Here is a 19,913-nt window from a genome sequence, read left to right as displayed (position 1 = left end):
AAGATTCTGCTCTGACAAAAAACGATCCCTACTACAGAAAGGAGCCCACTCTGGAGGATCAGTTTCATGTTTTGGTCTGTGTCCTCCCTGCCGATACCCCATACATTCACGAGACCATTGTGGAAAAGATCAACCAGATCAGAAAAACAGCCAGAAATCTGAGTAAGAGACTACAGATGTTTACAGATGTATCACTCGTACATTGCTCCTGAAGTATATATTTTGACCTGTCCTTGTGTCTGATGATCTACAGATATCCCTGAAATGGCCATTGTGACAAAAATCGACCTTTCTTGCAAAGAAATGAAGGATTTAAAGAACGTCTACAAAAGCAAATACCTGCACAAAAAGGTGAGGCTTTTTCCAGAGAAAAACTTTCTCCATATCTGCTCCTGACCAGATCCTGATGTTTTTCTGTGCTTCTCTACAGATGAGTGAGTTTAGTGCGTCGGTGGGAATCTCTCTGAACCACATGTTTCCTGTGAAAAACTACAGCCATGGAAACACAGAGGGAGATGGCGACATGGATGAGCTGCTCCTGACAGCTTTAGATCACATGAAAGTTTATGGAAACGACTTTGTCATCAAGAAACTGCATGAGTGATCATCAGAGATGAGAGAATTTAATGGGATTCTGATCTCCTGTATGCAAATTATGTTACATTACAACAAATACAAATCATTTAAGCTGTAAAGCTCGTAGAAATGACACAAAACATAGCCCTAACTAACTGTTAAAACCCAAACAGTGTGGTCATATTTATAATCTAATACATCTGGTCATTATCATCTTATCATGCCTCACTTTGACTTTACTGCGCGGACGTCGAAGTGCTCCTCAGGTGTTATTACGCCTTACAATATAGTTCCCCTTTTTAACCGTTTAAAAAATTGACATGTTTAATTTTGTGGGTCGTGTAAAGGCTCACGTAACCGCATTTAAATCATGGAAACTCGTCTAAACTCAGGTAAGAACATATCTCAGTATGGAAAAACGCTGGCCTGTTCCTTTAATATTAAACAAAAGCAAAATGTGTCATCTCTGGAACTGTCTTTAGTGTCATTTGTTATTTCAAAGAATAGCCACCATTATACAGGTTCTAGATGGCAAATGTAATGTTGTTTAATGTTATTTTAATGCTTAAATATTATGTAATGCCCCAAATGCAAAACATATTGGCAGATTTAATTTGGTTAGATTTGTATACATTCACTTAGAATAATTATGGGAAATATTAATATCCATCGATTCATTTTCTTCCGCTTTATCCGGGGCCGGGTCGCGGGGGCAGCGTCTCAGCAGAGATGCCCAAACTTACCGGTCCACACACACCTCCTCCAGCTGTTCTGGGGGGACCCCGAGGCGACACCAGGCCAGCTCGGAGACATAGTCCCACCAGCGTGTCCTGGGTCTTCGACGAGGCCTCCTCCCACTAGGACATGCCTGGAACACCTCCCGCGGGAGGCGACCAGGAGGCATCCGGAACAGATGCCCGAGCCACCTCAGCTGCTCCTTTCGACGTGAAGGAGCAGCGACTCTACTCCGAGCTCCTCCCGGGTAACTGAGCTCCTCACCCGATCTCGGAGGGTGCGCCCAGCCACCCTGCGAAGGAAACTCATTTCGGCCGCTTGTATTCGCGATCTTGTCCTTTCGGTCATTACCCAAATCTCATGACCATAGGTGAGGGCGGGAACGTAGATCGATCGGTAAATCGAGAGCTTTGCCCCGACTCAGCTCCCTCTTCACCACGACAGACCGATACAGCGACCGCATCACTGCTGACGCCGCACCGATCCGTCTGTCCATCTCACGCTCCATCCGTCCCTCACTCGTGAACAAGACCCCGAGATACTTGAACTCCTCCACTTGAGGTAAGGACTCCCCACCGACCTGTAGAGGGGAAGGAGAACCATGGCCTCAGATTTGGAGGTGCTGATCCTCATCCCGGCCGCTACACACTCGGCTGCAGACCGCCCCAGAGCAGCTGAAGGTCCTGGTTTGTTGAAGCCAACAGAACAACATCATCCACAAACAGCAGAGATGAGATCCTGAGGCTCCCAAACCGGACGCCCTCCGGCCCCTGGCTGCGCCTAGAAATTCCGTCCATAAAGGAAATGAATAGAACCGGTGACAAAGGGCAGCCCTGGCGGAGACCAACACGCACCGGGAACAGGTCTGACTTACTGCCGGCAATGCAAACCAAGCTCCTGCTGCGTCATACAGGGAACGGACAGCCCTTAGCAGAGGGCCCCGGACCCCATACTCCCGGAGCACCCCCCACAGGGCACCACGAGGGACACGGTCGAACGCTTTCTCCAGATCCACAAAACACATGTGGACTGGTTGGGCGAACTCCCACGAACCCTCGAGCACCCGACGGAGGGTATAGAGCTGGTCCAGTGTGCCACGACCAGGACGAAAACCGCATTGTTCCTGAAATGTTAATATTCAAAACCAAATTGAATACAGCAAAAAATTGTGTCAAATTTGAGCCAAAACTGCAGCTGAATGAGTTTTGTTTTTTGTGTTTTTGACGAATGTCTGCAGTAATACTAGTTGACCGATGGGTTCCGTCTCTAAGGAAAGAATGCTTTTTAATGACTTTTAATGTTTTTTAATGCCCCACAGAAACCCTGTGATAATCGGAGTTTGCATTTTGTTTGTAATTGTGTGTGTTTGGTTGTTAGGCTGCAGTTATGGCGGCTGTGGTTTAGCGTGGGTGCAGCAGGTGCCAGAGGCTGAGCTCTTGGTTAAAGCTGAACGTTGACTTTCACAGTTTCTCTGACCACGTCCTGTTCTCTGCACCTTCTCAGAACGCTTCTGCAGCAACAACCTGGTCTAACCGGGGTTTTCTGATGCCGCAAACTCACGTCCTGGCACGAAACTGCATCAAAACAGGATGAGATTAACTTCAAACATCAAACAACACAATATTACTTTCTGTTTCCCTCTGACTGTTCAAGGACGTTTGTCGCCGCCTCACCTGAGACATAATGGTTTGGCCTGAACTTGGATTTACATTAACATTAAGTGGAAATCCAGCAGAAATGGACTGTACTACTACTGCTATACTACTATTGTGTCAGTTTCCTTATGTTGATTCTTTTTCTAAAGGCTCTGTACCTGATTATATTTTGCCCAAACCAAACTCCAAACACTTTTCTAACAATCCCAGTTCTTCTGTGTAATAATTATGAATGGCTGGTGAGTGGCGTCGTTTACATGGAGACCAGAAATCTGATCATGATGGAGGTCTAACATTATTGAAGAGACAAACTGAATAATCTGATAAAGATGTAAATGATTTCTTTCTGATCTTTCACACCTCTATAAAGGCCAAACTAATGTCCCAAAGATTCAAAGACAGTGAAAGTACAGTGTGCAACCGATAGTCGAGTGGTTAGAGCTGCTGCACAATGTTTTTTTGCTGCCTCTTGTCCAGGACTCCCTTGAAAAAGAGGTTTTTAATCTCAGTGGGACTTTCCTGGTTAAATAAAAGGTTAAACAAAATTTAAAAAAAAAATGCAGAATATTGCTCCATTCTCATAGTTCGGGGTTTGAGTCCAAGTTTGAAATAGTTACTGAAGTGTCTCGCGGGCTCTTGCCTCAGAAGATTTTAGTCAAAGTTAAAGCGTAGTTTGTGTTTAACTTTGCTGACTTCAATGCTACTACAATAAGGAAGAAAAAGAATAGTTTGAGTTTGTAAACCAGCCGTCTCCTCAGACTCAGAATCCAAATATGGAGGTGCAGTCACTTTGTATCAGCTCCTGGTTCTGCAGGAGGGTCTGACTGAGGGGGAGGCACTTCAGTCGCTCTAACAATCCAAACTGCTCTGGCTCAGGAAAAACACAGCGTTTTGGAAGTGAATATAAACATATATAAACTCTGGTTATTGGGTTATCTGATTTCTCCAGTTCTCTGATTGTTCTTGTCATGTAAACGTAGCCAGCGATACATGTACTTGGGTATTTAGGCTCTAACGGGGGGAAAATGCAGATGCAAAGATCAGTATTTGTAATAAGAAAAGGGAATGAATATTGTGATAAGATATTGTGATATTTGACTGAACCAGTTGGGAAAAAGGCCTAAAAATGCAACATCAGGACAGGACCAAAACAAGACAAAAAGCACTCAATCCTAAGTGAAACTAAACTTGTGCACTCACAGTCCCTGTGTTTTTTGTGTAAGGTTGTAAGTGCGACAGTTTCCCCGACCTCTGAGGTTATGCCGGTCAGTTTGACCCACAGTGACAGCGGCTCAGTCGCAGCGGCTCAGGACTAGCACGTGAACACTATTTCATTGTACGCTACAATGACAACAAAGCAAATGGCAAGGCAAGCCAAGGCAAGTTTATTTGTAGAGCACAATTCATACACAAGGCAATTCAAAGTGCTTCACAGTTGCATAAATACAAGAAAACAAATAGAATCAATAAAAACATCAACATAAAATTAATCAATTACAGTAAAAGGCAAGAGTGCAGATAAAATACTTTCAGTCATATGCATTTTTAAGTCTTGTTTAGATTCACTCTGTCTTGAGCACTATTTTGCTCGGTCTTGAGCACTATTTTTCTTGCTCGTTCACACAAAGTTGCCTAACCTCTGTTTTTGTCGCTCCTTCTCCTCTGGACATCAACATAAAATTAATCAATTACAGTAAAAGGCGAGAGTGCAGATAAATACTTTCAGTCATATGCATCGGTAAAAAGAACTGTTTTCAGCCTGGATTTGAACATTGTCAGAGTTGAGGCCTGTCTCACATCCTCGTGAAGACTGTTCCAGATTTTAGCTGCATGAAACTGAAACGCAGCCTCACCGTGTTTATTATTGACCCTGGGAACCACCAGGAGGCCCCTCCCTGAAGTTCTCAGGGCCCGAGATGGTTCATACGGCTGTAACATGTCAGAGATGTACTTTGGTGCTAAACCATGAAAAGACTTGTACACGAGCAGAGCTGTTTTAAAGTCTATTCTCTGAGTGACAGGAAGCCAGTGCAGAGACCGGAGCACTGGACTAATATGGTCGTATTTCCTGGTTTTTGTCAGGACTCGAGCAGCAGCGTTCTGGATGTTCTGTAGCTGTCTGATAGCTCGTTTAGCTCGTTTAAATCCCGTTCGACCTCAGTGAGTGATATAGTTTCAAGGCCATGGGAACCCAGGGTGCTGAGGGCGCTGCAGCACCCCCTGGTGGATAGTTTGTGAACTGCAGGCAATATTAACCCCTTAACTCCCACCTGAATCGAACAAAAAAATGCAAATAATTTGACGAAAAAGTGAGAAAAAATGTACAAAAAAGTGAGAAAAAATGGACGAAAAAGTGATAAGAATTTAACAAAAAAATGAGAATAATTTGACGGAAAAGTGACAAAAAAGTAGGGCTGCACGATATTGGAAATTAGTGCGATATGCGACATGGGTGTCTAGTATTACAATTATTGTGATATTATATTCTTTCACCTAAAAATGGTATCTGCAGGAATCGCTAGAGAAAATCTATTAAAAAAACATTGCAATTAAGATCACAACTCAATTATTTTCAAATCTAGTAAGGTACAAACATTTATACTAGCGTTGATCTTAAAAGTCTTGCCTAAGAAATAGGTTCTATGGCACTTGATATCGCCTGTCGAACTCCTTTGCCATTTCTAAAAAGCCCTCTTTACACACCACGTTAACGGAGAGTGTGCATTTGGCTATGTATCGCGGAATGGCTGCAGTTAATGCTTTGTGTCGCTTCGATGTTTTCGCATAAGGAGTGACAGAAGCGAAACTGTCGCTAATGTTTGTTTGCGGGTTTGCCTTTCGTTTCAATGACTTTACCGGAGTTGGCTGTGGCGTTTTTATACACAGCGTAAAGTTCCTTGTGATTGTGTTGCAAGTGGCTGTGGAGATTAGTTGTGTTCCCCCTCGTCTTGTGCACTAAAACCGAAGTAGTCCCATATTCTCGAGGTACAATGTCTTTTTGGAATAAGTTGCTCTCCGCGTTCGTCCTCATTCTCTTCGTCACCCGCCATGCTTGTTTTTCTGATTGCACGTCCTCCGCCGCGCATGTGCTTGTTCTGGGCAATAGCGAGGCAGCAACTGAGAACCCATTTAAGGTCGCAGCGGATTGGTCAACGTGCGTATAGATACAGACGGCTTCTCAGGAATCGCCCATATATGGTCGTGTTTGAAAACAGTTAAGGGGGAAAACAATTTTGACAAAATCTAAACTTTCTCTAATTATTCAAAAACTAACGCAACAAACGCTGAATTATGAACATAGTTTCTACTAAATAAAGATACAAAGACATGGGGAGGAGCAAAGTGGTTCAACAGCCCATAAATACATACAAAAAAACGGAGAATGCTAACTTGATGCTACATGTTAGCATCGGGCTAATGCTAACGGTTAGCTAGCGCGAGCTACAACTGCCGTTTTTTCACTTCTACTGAACAATGTGTAAAAAAAAAAAAATCCATATGGACCCGATTTACACCTGACTTTATTTATGTGATAAATAAGTTGATATTCCACCAGAAAATGTCTAAAAAGTGGGAAAATAGTGTTTCCCTAAAAGATTCTATTTTCCCCCTCGGCGAAGCCACGCCCCCTTCTATGACGAGATGCCGTCTGTATCTATATAAGAATATGCATGATTTAGACATTAAATTATTTGAAATTATCGTGCATCTTTTCGATATGGATATCGCATGTGCCAATATCGCGATGGCGATGTTTTTTCGATATATCGTGCAGCCCTACAAAAAAGCCACGAAAATTTGACAAAAATGAGACGACTGCCCAGTAAAAAAAGTGATGAAAACAAATCTGACATGAGGAAAAAGATCCATTTAGTTTTGTAGGTCTTTCAAATGAGGTGTTAAACTGGCCTACAGGATTTGGGTAAAGCTGAACTGGAGAAAATGCTCTTGGTTCAGGCGGGAGTTAAGAGGCTAATAAAAAGGATTTATGCACAGAAGAAGTATTTTGGGGTAAATTTTGTCCCTCAGCGCCCCCTATCTAAAATATCTTCCCACGGCTCTGTATAGTTTAGCTTTTTGTGATGTGGATATTTCGTCGCCTAGTATTGCAATAACGAGTCTTTACCAGAGAAAAGATCAACAAACACTGGTATAATCTCCCCAGTGCTACTTGCAATTTGTTTTGCTCTAAAAGATCTTAATACACAGTTATAAACATCATTTAGTGTCTTAGTGAGTGATGTCACCTTTCCACAGCGTAAGTAACTCATAAAACACTCACAGGTTATAACATTTTAAATCTTTATAAAGCGAAAATGACATTACAAATCAATCTACAATGAGAACACAATAATAAAATGAAAAAGGATTTAACCCCCACCGGAACCGAGTTCACTTTCTCCAGTTTGGCTTCACCCAAATCTAAAAGCTTCTTGAAAAAGAGTCAAAACAGCGACAACAATAAGATGGAGAAAAAAAGGGAAAAGACAAAAAGGTTTCCAAAGAGGTGTTACTCTGGCCTAGAGGCTTATGGATTTGGGTAAAGCTGAACTAAAGAGTTAAGGAGGGGGTTCAGAGGTGAAACATTGGACAGTGTTATTGCTCTTGTGTCCGTGCTTAGTTAAAAGTAAGTATATATATATTTCATATTAATCTGTGAATGTGTGAATTACATGAGCCTGAGAGTTATTTCCAAACCATCCAATATCATTAAACTAGTCTCTTCTCCTCTGCTGCCCCCTGGTGGCCTGGAAACCACACAACAGCACACTCAATGGGTCCATCCAAATTCCTCATATATTAGCACCTACTGTATGTCCTAGGGATTGGTAGCTCCTCCCCATCGCTGGTGAGGAACCACCAGAGGTCCCTATGCTAAAGCAGCCATGATAGTTAGCATACAGGCTCCTTCCCCTCCTTCCTGACTGTCCTCATCATCTTCACTTTGAGACTTTAACTTTTGAAATTGACCTGGATGATCAAGACACATTACAGGATCAGAAACAGCACTAAAATGGGCCCATGGACTAAATAAGTTTAACCTCTTAACCCTCGCCTTAACCGAGTGGATTTTCTCTGGTTCGGCTTTACCCAAATCTAAAAGCTTCCCGACTGGAGCTTACAGCCTATAGGCCGGTGTAACGCCTCATTTGAAAGCTAAGACCTACAAAACTGATCTTTTTCATTGTATTGTCGTCACTTTTTCCCATTCTTTTCCATCTCCTTTTTGACAGTGAAGCCTCGTAACACTTGGAAGCTTTTGTAGCAAAAAACTGTGGACGCTTCGAAGTCTCTGAGCTGTTTCATTCTGTCTGTAGCGTTAGCCATTTCTGCAGCAGTCTACCGTGAGTGCAGTCACCAAAGTGGTTATCTAGTAGCTAGCTTTTACGGGAGGAAAATCACACACCGCCATCGTTGCCTTGGCCTGAGAACTTCACTGACCGTTTATTGCGCATGCTCAGTACAACATCGCAGGCACGCATCACGTCAGCCGCGTATGCTGATTTACATGGCTTTGTAATATGAACTAATATGCTTAACACACATACAAAAAAAAGGGAAATTGTATGATTGTAAAAGCCAGCACAGTATCAAGAAAGAAAGACAATAGAGTAAACATGCACCAAAATATGAGCTGTATATTAAAATCTTCAACTAAATGAGTAAGACTTTAATATATTCTTGACTAAAGAACCATTGTTTAGTTGTGGTTTAGTGTAGGTGTTACATTGGTTAAATCCTTGCATTTACAAAGTATAGTAGCTGAAATGACTTGTGGCTCCTTATACATCAGAAATGTGTGTTTTGGGTTCACAGTGTTTCAGACCCAAGCCTTTAGGTCAGGGGTGTCCAAACTTTTTTCACAGGGGCCGCATTTTGAAGCCTCCTCAGGGTGAAGGGCCACAGATCGGTGGCTAGTACCGTGAAACCTTGACTAGCAGAGGTTTAAATTGTGCCCCGTACCTTTATTTATGCTTAAAACCTTCATACCAGCTCTGTCTCCCAATACAATATTAGGTTATTGTGTAGAATGATCACATTTCCAAATCAAAAGGACCACCTCTGATGTTGTGCACCAATTCAGCAAGAAGGCCGAGGGCCACCAAAAATTGGTCTGAGGGTCACATTTGGCTCCCGGGCCATACTTTGGACACCCCTGCTTTAGGTAAACATGACCCTGATCATTGTGTTCTCTTCAATGACAATGACAAACTGAACCCTATTTCACAAGGACGCAGTGTTCCTGCACAATAATTATTATTTTGAAGATTTTGTTTTTTGTGACATGTTTTGTGCATTTTACTGTGGAAGAAAAACAAAATAAAGCTTTATGATCTATAATAGTCACGTCTCTATACCTCACAACACATTCTCTGCTGGGGACACTGAGTCACAGCCCACATCAATAAGTCTACATCCAAAGTAGATCGGTAAAATCTGAAAGCCGTCCGTCAGCTTTGTTTGGGCTGCTCGGTGTGTTCGGTCCCTCAGCCGCTGTAATACTAGCCTAGCACCACGTTAGCGCAGCTCTCTCGACACACGAGAGACATTCTCGTGACTAAATTAGTCCTAGAGAATTAGGACTAATATAGCATTAAAACGCGGGTTGACGTTACCTGCGCAGACATGACGGAGCGCTCGAACCGGATGGCCCGGAGACCAGGGGCGGAAGTGAGAGGTCAGAGGGCGCGTGACCTGAACCAGCTGCACCAAACATGACAACAATGAAACAACAAAGCCATCGAATGCCCAAGTGTAGTGTCCAGGCAAACGTCATGATAATGAAGTGAAGACAAATACTACAGATTCACAAAGGTAATACAGTTCTAATGATCACCACCAGGGGTCACCTTTGGTCTGTGTTAAGTAACGGAGAAGCACGTTTCACTTTCATCACCTAAAACAGACCAGACATAGGTTGGTCTTCATGTTATAGAAATCTCACTTTGCATCAGTCAGTGTTTTTGGTTACAAATATAATTCATGAATACAAATCTCACAATAACGTGAAATATAGAAACTATGAGTTGTTTCTTTGTTAAAAAATATAAGCTAACTGTTGCTTCAAGGGTGTCCCATTTATGAATATGCATTATTCCTAGAACGAATATGTAAATGTTTTTACTGTATATGGATAATAAATAAACTGAACTGAAGTAAAGATATTACATTCTTCATCCTTCATATATGATCGCCTGCTGAACACCTGTTAAAGGGTCAGGTGAGAGCGTCTCAGAGCGTGACAGATGTGAAAGATGTCAATAACGACCTTAGCCCTTTATTCAAAGATTAGTTTGTCCATAAACACAGATTTATTTGATGTAGATATATTTTTAAAGGGTGTGTGTGTCCTGATTATGGTCCTATCTCTCTGTATAAAGGTAAACTATAAAGATAGACTTGTGCTGAGTGTGAAACAGAAAGGACAAACTTTGAAACAGAAAGGACAAACATAATAAGAGGACTTTGAGCCTGTTGATTTGGAAACTTTCCATCCAAAGTTGATGAATAAGCCTCACAGTGTTGGCCACTCTCCCTGATCTGCTTTCAATGTTATTTTGATTTGAACTCAGTCATTTTATTTAAATACATGTGAACCGTAATACATAAGTATCAGCTTTTCTATAAAACCTCCCACAGACACTCCAAGCACCACCAACCACCCCCTCACAGCGGCCTCCTGGTATCCCTCTGTGATTTCCCATCAATGATGAGTTTGGCACCATTTCTCGAAATGTTTCCATCGACTGAACAATAAAGATAATCACTGTTTAGGCGTTTACTGTTAATTTATTGTTTCGTTCATTCCAGTGTAACAGGAGTTTCCTCACAGCTGCACCAAACATGAAAACAATGAAACAACAAAGCCATCGAATGCCCAAGTGTAGTGTCCAGGCAAACGTCATGATAATGAAGTGAAGACAAATACTACAGATTCACAAAGGTTATACAGTTCCAATGATCACCACCAGGGGTCACCTTTGGTCTGTGTTAACTTTCACTTTTGTCACCTAAAATAAACAGTTTAAGACATTTCACTGGCTGGTCTTCTTCATGTTTGAGAAATACCCTCATGCAACATGGAAAGAGGGTCCAAAAAGAGAATCTGTAGAAGAGCCAAATAAAGGCGACTGTGTTTATGGTAGTTCCAGATGTTTTCAAAGACCTTAGCCTTAGATCATGTCCTCATGAAACTGAACAGGTCGATGAGAGTCGTTGTGTGGTTGTATAACAGAGAAAAGCAAAGTTCAAAGTATCTTATTCAAACTGTATCATAAAAGAAAACGCTGATCTAGATTTGAAACATAAAGTTCACACTTTATCAGGGACTTTTAAACCTGCTTTCGAAACTTTCTGTCTGCTCAACCTGCATTGTCATTATAGAGGGGTCATGGCCTGTAGATATAATGTATGAATGCAAATCTCACAATAACATGAAATATAGAAACTATGAGTTGTTTCTTTGTTAAAGATATTACATTCTTCATCCTTCATATATGATCGCCTGCTGATGAATCCTACCATATTGATTATTTAAAGCTTTACTACTATATTATTTTAATGCAAATATAAGTCTGTGTTCCTCAAATTGTGGAGTTATAGGTTAAGGTTATTAAGCAATATTCACAGAAAGTGCTTCATCATTATTCATCCACTCGACTCAGTGGAGGTCAGTTCCACATGTAGCCTCAGCTGCCTTGGGGCAGACTGACAGCACCACATTCATGCATCTGTTAACTTTATATCAAAGTATCGGAGTTTTGTTCACACACAGGTCTCTCAGACCTGGTCCAGGCCTTTTCTGGTCTGAGTTTGGAGCTGCTTATCAGACGTTTATCCCTGTAGTCACTGAACACGATATGATTCTGACATGAGGTGCACACAATACATCAGCTTTACTTAAAGCACTTTTCATACATAAGGAATAAACACCTGTTAAAGGGTCAGGTGAGAGCGTCTCAGAGCGTGACAGATGTGAAAGATGTCAATAACGACCTTAGCCCTTTGTTCAAAGATTAGTTTGTCCATAAACACAGATTTATTTGATGTAGATATATTTTTTAAAGGGTGTGTGTGTCCTGATTATGGTCCTATCTCTCTGTATAAAGGTAAACTATAAAGATAGACTTGTGCTGAGTGTGAAACAGAAAGTTCAAACTTTGAAACAGAAAGGACAAACATAATAAGAGGACTTTGAGCCTGTTGATTTGGAAACTTTCCATCCAAAGTTGATGAATGAGCCACACAGTGTTGGCCACTCTCCCTGATCTGCTTTCAATGTTATTTTGATTTGAACTCAGTCATTTCATTTAAATACATGTGGACTCTCTTACTTCAAACGTCTCTGTTTGAAGTAAGAGAGATTTCTTCAAACAGAGAATCTGTGAAGCTGCCAGCGACAGTAAAAAACTGTGGAAGACCCTGAATGTTCTGATGTGTAAAAAGAAGAAGTCGACTCCTAGGTTTGTGGAATGTGAGGGGAGATTTATCACCAGCCCAGCAGATGTTACCAACTATTTTAATAATTTCTTCATAAACAAAGTAAATATTCTGAGGTCCCAGATGAACTCAACAGACAATTGTTGCAAAATTATCAATGATTTGATGCTTGGTAAACCATGCCACTTCAATCTGGAGACAGTGGATCACAAGACAGTTGAAGAGATGCTACATAGTCTCACAGAGGACACGTCACCTGGCGTCGATAACCTGGATGGAAAAATAATTAAAGTTGCTTCCAGTATGCTTATCAAACCAATTCATCACATTTTTAATCAATCGATCTCCAGCGGAACATTCCCAGACCTTTGGAAACAATCAAAAGTTATTCCCCTACCTAAAGATGGAAACTCTGCATTCACTGGTGCAAATGAGCTCCTTACAACAGCTCAGCATGCGCACAGACCGGACCACAAACACTGCTCTAGCACAGACGAATGGTTAACAGCTTTTGATGAAAAGAAATCAGGGGGAGCTGTATTACTGGACTTCACAGCAGCCTCTGATGTCATTGACCATTGTAGTTTAATTGACAAACTCAAATCTTATGTTTTTTCTCAAACAGCTCTTAAATGGATCATCTCTTACTTTTCCGATTGTGTGCAACAGGTGTTTTTAATGGAAGTTTGTCAGATACCACAATGACATCATGCGGTTTGCCTCAAGGGAGCTGTATGGGCCCACTGTTATTTTCTATATTCATAAATGACTTTCCATTTACAGTTAATAAGGCCAGTATTATAATGTACGCTGATGACGCCACTCTGTTTTCCTCGTCACCCACAATATCTGAGCTGAACAGCACCTTACAGCATGAGCTCAACCAGGCAGTGAAGTGGGTCAATACGAATAAATTGGTACTTAACACGTCTAAAACTAAATGTATTGTATTTAACAAAAAGTGATCAATCAGACGCCAATGCTCTTCATCTGTTACTAGGGGAAGCACTAGTGGAGCAGGTCTCAAAAGTAAGGCTGTTGGGTGTCAGACTGGATCAGTCATTGTCTTGGTCAGATCAAATTAATCATATTGTTTGTATGATGGGTAAAGGTATAGCTATGGCAAAGAAATGTTCTGCTTATTACTGCCCAACTCCTGTTCTGAAAACTGTTGTCCAAAGCATAGTATTGTCTCACCTACATCACTGCCCCATAGTGTGGTCCAATGCTACACAAAAGCATCTTCAGAAACTTTTCTCAGAACAGAGCAGCTCGAGTTGTGCTTCACTGTCCTTTCCACACTAATGTCTGTGAGATGCACAAGAGGCCGAACTACAGGCCAGTCTCCTCATGTTCATGCACAAAGTTGTGATGGACAAACAGCACAGTTTTTTGTTTAACAAACTCTTCTTCAGCGGGTTTGGTCACAGATTTGTGACTCGCCAAGTGACGACAAACTCTTTGGTTGTTCCCAGACCCAAAAGTAACGCAATGAAAAGAACTGTTCTGTACAGAGGAGCAAACGCCTGGAACTCGTTTCCTTTTAATATTAGAAACACTAAAAGTAAACCACACTTCAAGCTGACAGTAAAAGGTCAATTAGCTCAGTACATGTGAGCATAGTCACCGTGTTTTATATGTGTCCTATAAGGCTGTATGATTATATGAAATGTGTAACATTCATGTATTCTATTTTAATTGTTTTGTAATTTTTTATTGTGTCAGGACCCCAGAAAGACTAGCAACCACTTGTGGGAGCTAATGGAGATCCTAATAAAGAAGAAGAATAAGGTAATACATTTGCATCAGCTTTTCTATAAAAACCTGGCACACATCTGTGCCCATAGGCCCTCCAAGCAACACCAATCATCCCCTCACAGCGGCCTCCTGGTATCCCCATGCAGTCCACCTCTAGCACTAAGCAGAGGACTTAGTTATTCTGAGGCCAAGCAGAATAGCTAAGTGGAAAAACACTCAATAGCTAGTAGAGATGCGCGGGTCTGCTTTTTTTTTGTGTGACCCGCACCAACCCGACCTGCTGTAAGTTAAACCCGACCCACCCGACCTGGAGAAAAGCCTGTCAGTTTGCCAACCCAGCCCGCACACATTAAAAAAGTGCTGCATGAGTCACACTGCAGCTGCTGTCACTCAAACGGGAGCGCGTCACGTGACGCCGAGTTCACAGGAGAATTAGCACTTAATGCTTTGTTTTGCTACTGCACCGCTGAGGAACCTTTGAAATCACAAATGGACTTATCAGGAAACAAGGAGCAGAAACTATCATGAGGCTTTACTTCCACCACGTCATGGACGAGTCTTTCTGTCAAGTAAATGGAGTTTGGACTAAAGTGGAGCAGCTTCACATGACGCTAAGAAGTTTCCCTCCTCAGGTTAGTTAGATGCTGTGTCTTTGATTTTAGTTTGACCTTGCTTCTTGTTGATGCATTACTTTCATCACATGTGCGTGTCATTATGTGCTATTGTGACGCATTTGTAGCAGTGATCAAAGTCATACAGAAGCGATAGGCCAGGTCTAAACATAACATAGTTTACCCCATAAAACTAAACATTCAAACAAAATACAGCTGACTTTGTGTGGCCTTTATGAATAAGAATCCACTGTATGTTGTAAACCAAGAATATAAGGACAAAAAAAAAGTGTGCTTTGTGACCCGACCCACCCACACCCAAAGTTGGCAGTAATTTTGAGGTACCCGACCCGACAGAATCCATGGGCCCCGTTGGTTGACCAGTGTATCACTAACAGCCAGTATACCTTAACCTTAATCCATCCATCCATTGTCTTCCGCTTTATCCGGGGCCGGGTCACAGAGGCAGCAGTCTCAGCGGAGATGCCAAAACTTCACGTCCTCCAGCTGTTCTGGGGGGACCTCAGCTCTGAGACATAGTCCCACCAGCATGTCCTGGGTCTGGGCCTCCTCCTAGAAGAAGAAGAATATCTTCATGTAAATAGCACCGACATAGTCACAAAGCGCTTTACATGAGACAGTTGTACATTCACTCCATACTCAGTGGTGGCAAACTACGTTTGTAGCTTCAGTTCCCCTGGGGGAGACTGTCAGAAGCGCTGTCGCGACTCGTCTGCGCCAATGGACCCTCTGACACCACCATACATTCACTCACACACATCATTCATCCTGAACTATTTGGCCATAATACATTTCTTTTCTACAATTTCTTTTTAATATGGCCATATTATAAGTGTTTGCTCATGTTCGAAATGAGAACCACAGCCAAATGTGAATCAGCTGCAGAGTCATTGGTGCACTTTTAGTTATGCAGTGTTTTTTCATTCACATCAGATCTAGGGCCCTAATAAAATATGTGCAATTTCAAATGTTAAAGGTCAACATGCCCACAATATAGCAAAGGCCTGCGCCCTCTGTATATCACCTGTGTGATTCGTGTATTATAATGATTTAATGTGTGAGGGAGTGGTCAGATGTCTCCCAACTTTCTGCAACCTTAATTTACCTATGTGTTGGGTACATCTCAACCTGAATCTAGAAATGCCAGCATCAGGTGACTGATTATTATTTAGTTTCTTTTGCTGCATTTTCCTCTGACATGATCATAATGTCATCAGGATTGAACTAAATCTGAACAAGCTTCTGACTTATGCTTTGCTTGCACATACAGAACACGACAGCCATGTCAGAGAGATTAGCTGATAAATGATGGTCATCACCATAGTCATTATGCATATAACGTGAAAAAAAAAAATCTAAAATGTTAGACAATGGCTGAATTAATTAATATTATCAGTTAATAAGAGGGATAACAAAAGACTTATCAAAGCAAAACTGAGATGACCTCAAGCAGTTGTTTTGACTCTGATAAGTTAGCAAGTGCTTTATTATTTATTATAAACTGTAAATGTAGTTTGTCGAAAAGGCAAGGGCAGGGAATTAAATAACTGCTATTCTTTTGCTATTAGAACTGAGTCCAGTAAACAAGAACTAGCATTTCAACCTGGATAGACTCAGAGAATAAAGCAGCCGTACAAAGATTTATTGACATAAACATTTTGATGTCCCCCTTTCACTGTACTGAATGGTATTAACCTACGCCAAAAAATGTGTGTCCTGAATTACATAGGGATCAACATTGACAACAATTTGCCAGTTTTCATTTTTTTTGGGGTCAAAAATGCAATTGTTGTTGAATAAGAAACCACGCAAAAACAATAGTCTCTTTCTGGGACTGTGTCCGGCTCAGGGTGAAATAATGGCTTACGGTGATATTGCGCTTTACAAATTTCTCAAAGCACCACACATTCACAAAATACTCAGAGGTGGTAAGTTACCATTGTACCCAATGCTGTCCCTGGGGTAGACTGACAGAAGCAAGGCTGCCAGTCTGTGCCATCTGCCATCTGGGTAGTGGACCAAGAAAACTTTCAGATAAGCAGAGGCGCAGGATGGTGAGAACAGTCACAGTCAACCCACAGACCAGCTCCAAAGACCTACCACATCATCTCTATTTTACTCCCTAGGCTGCAGGCCTCATGAACACTTTATTGTAGCTTCTTCTCATGCTTTTTTCTCTCTTACAAATGTTATATTAATAATTAATATATAAAAAAATAAAATAAAGAAAGAAATGCATGCATTTATTATAATAAGTGAATTTATTTATTTATATATTTATTCATTTATGTATTTATTTATTTTGTGTTCATTTATTTATTTCTGTATTTCTCTTAATGTATGCAAATCATGGGGTGGGTCTTGAGGCCGCTGCTGTAAGCTCATTGGTTAATCTTTCTTCATGCACAAAGACTGATTTCACACTGCCAAACATGAGCTCTGCTTCAGTCTAGTGACAGTGGCACAGATAGAGCGGGTCATCTTGTGTCCAGCGGTTCGACTCCTGCAGGGGCACTTGTCCTTGGGCAAGACACTTCACCTCCCTTGCCCCCAGTGTCTGTGTACATTGGTGTATGAATGAGTGATCCTTCCTGGAAATGTATTTGCAAACATTAAAGAGGGGGTATTCTGCTTTTTTCAATCACATGGCACCAGTCTATATCACACTACAATGATGACAAACCTTCTGTTGGTCTGTAAATGCAGTAAATTAGAATAACTGTCTTGTATGAAATGTCTCTCTCAAAATGGCTGTAGTGAATGTCTTGAAATAGGCCTCTGTCTCTTTAAGAACCTCTGACCCTTTCCGACACGCCCCCTCCACACGCTGTCTGTGGCATCAGTGGGGAGGGGGTTCTGCTGAGGAGCAGTGGTTGGTTACTCGGCTGGTGACCAAAGCTCGGAGGCGTCTCCAGGAGGTGGGGGCGTTCCTAGGAGGACTCAGGCAAACCTATCCCTAAAATGGCCGCCATCAGAGTTTTTACAGATTACTCAAAAATACATGAATGTGCCAAGGCAACACTTCAGGCATGTTTTTAATGAGGGAGTGACAGAATAACATGATGGAAAGCTTGAAAAAGTCGATTTTGCAGAATACCTCCCATAATGAACATACAGAAATAAATACAGAAATAAATAAATGCACTTATTTTAATAAATGCATGCATTTCTTTGCAAATTGGATCTACTTATTTATTTAAATATTTATTTATTTATTACTATATTTATTATCGGTCCTCCATAGCTGTGCACTGATGAAACTGAAATAGAGTTATTTGGGCAAAACAAGGGGTGGAAAAAGAACACAGTATTCCAAGAAAAACACTTGCAACCCTACAGTAAAATGTGGTAGTGGTTCCATCATGCTGTGGGGCTGTGTGGCCAGTGCAAGGACTGGGAATGTTGTTCAAGTTCAGGGTCGCATGGATTCCACTCAATATCAGCAGATTCTGGAAGTTGAAATTGTGCCGGGGCTGGATCTTTCCAATAGTCAACAACCATAAACACTGCTCAAAATCTACTAAGGCATTCACGCAGGAACAAGGACAACATTCTGGAATGGACATCTCAGTCCCCAGACCTGAATATTTTGAACATTTGTGGTGTGACTTAAAGTGGGCTGTCCATGCTCAGAAACCATCAAACCTGACTCTTTTGTGGTGCCTTAGTTTATGTACATGCCTAAATTTGTGTAAATAATTCTTGCACACTTTCCATAAATCATACAAACTTTATTTCATTTCTCAAAGATCATGGTGTTTGTCTCCTACATGATTTATTAAACTGAAATTTCTAATCCAGACACCCAATGATTTATAAAGGAAAATCATGAAAGTTTGCAGGGGTGCCTAAACTTTTGCACACCACTGTATATATGTCGTATGGTACAGTCTTTACTTGCTACAATGTTGTCAAAAGGAGCGCTGCTTAAAAATGTGTATGTATATCATACATATATGTATATGGAAGATTTTCATATTGATTTATTTTTATTATTTAGGTATTATTAATTATTAATCTCGTGGAGGACACCTGCTACATGCACCAACACAATCGGAGGTTGGCCATTTCTAAAATATCTCCTTGTATCAAACTCTCTCTTCATGAAAATATCTTTTCACAAAACACAAAGAGGGAACTCTACACCTCTTCCAGTCATAAGTCAAACAATAGAACAAAACAAGAAAAATCAAGATTTTTTTTTACCATCATTCAGCATTGTTTATCACCATCTATTGTATTACAATAATACATATTTAAACAAGAAAATGCGCTGACAGCAGATGAGAATAATATCATTACAATAGGAATCACTGTAATCACTGTGTATCAGCCAACTCAAGCTACACTGAGAAAAATAAAACATTGGCTTAATCTGCAAATTGTTTAGAAATCATTTACATCTGCATTTTACTAGTTGTTCATAATGATATATATTCATTAGTCCAACTATAAATGTTTCATCTGTAACTGTGAACATTTTAAATTGGTTCAACAAAAAAATGTTCCTGACTTGAATGTTCAAAGGTTAATTGAGTCAATTTAAAACTCTTCATTAGCAGATATGAGCCAATTTAAATTTTTTCATTGAACCAATGTACTTTTAATGGCTTAATCAATGCCATTTATTGATTTCATTTAAATTGATTAATTTCATTAAAACACATTTGGATTAATTTACTTTTTTATTGCCAAAGACATTGTATGTACAAATGCAAATTGCAATATTTTGTAATATGAGTAATGTAGGTACACAAACATTTCATACTTTCTAATTTTTCAATTCAAGGTTCAAAAGCTGGTTAAACATTTTGAGAAAAAGTGTTAAAACTGTAGTATAATGTATTTAGCCACATTGTTATGCATTTTCAAACACTTGCACAGCAAAACTGGATGAACAAGAATTTTCAAAAAAACAACAACTGTGCAGCCAAGGTACAGCATACTAATCACTGCATCAGTCTCCCTGTGATCCGTGTTCATTTCTTGTTATCCAGTCCCATGAGTACCTTCAGGATGAATTCAACTGTGCGTTCACATTTCTTTGGGTACTTCATGTTGAGGCGTTATGAGTCCGAATTGCAAAGTCTTGAACCATTGAATGCAGATCTGTCAC

General features: G+C 40.8%; 1 protein-coding gene across 1 annotated transcript in view; it reads left to right on the top strand.

Moving 5' to 3' along the window:
- Window positions 1-604, top strand: part of LOC306979360 (interferon-induced protein 44-like) — a gene marked incomplete at its 3' end in the record, with an annotated part of 91,108 nt that extends 90,504 nt beyond the window's left edge. Inside the window, exon 8 of the mRNA XM_079578264.1 lies at window positions 431-604. Coding sequence (XP_079434390.1) covers window positions 431-604 — 174 coding nt within the window. The remainder of the gene's footprint in view (window positions 1-430) is intronic.
- Window positions 605-19,913: the final 19,309 nt, after the last annotated feature.

The sequence above is a fragment of the Gobius niger genome (assembly GCF_951799975.1).
Source record: "Gobius niger genome assembly, chromosome: 1".
Classification (NCBI taxonomy): Eukaryota; Metazoa; Chordata; class Actinopteri; order Gobiiformes; family Gobiidae; genus Gobius; species Gobius niger.
This window is presented reverse-complemented; position numbering and strand designations above follow the sequence as displayed.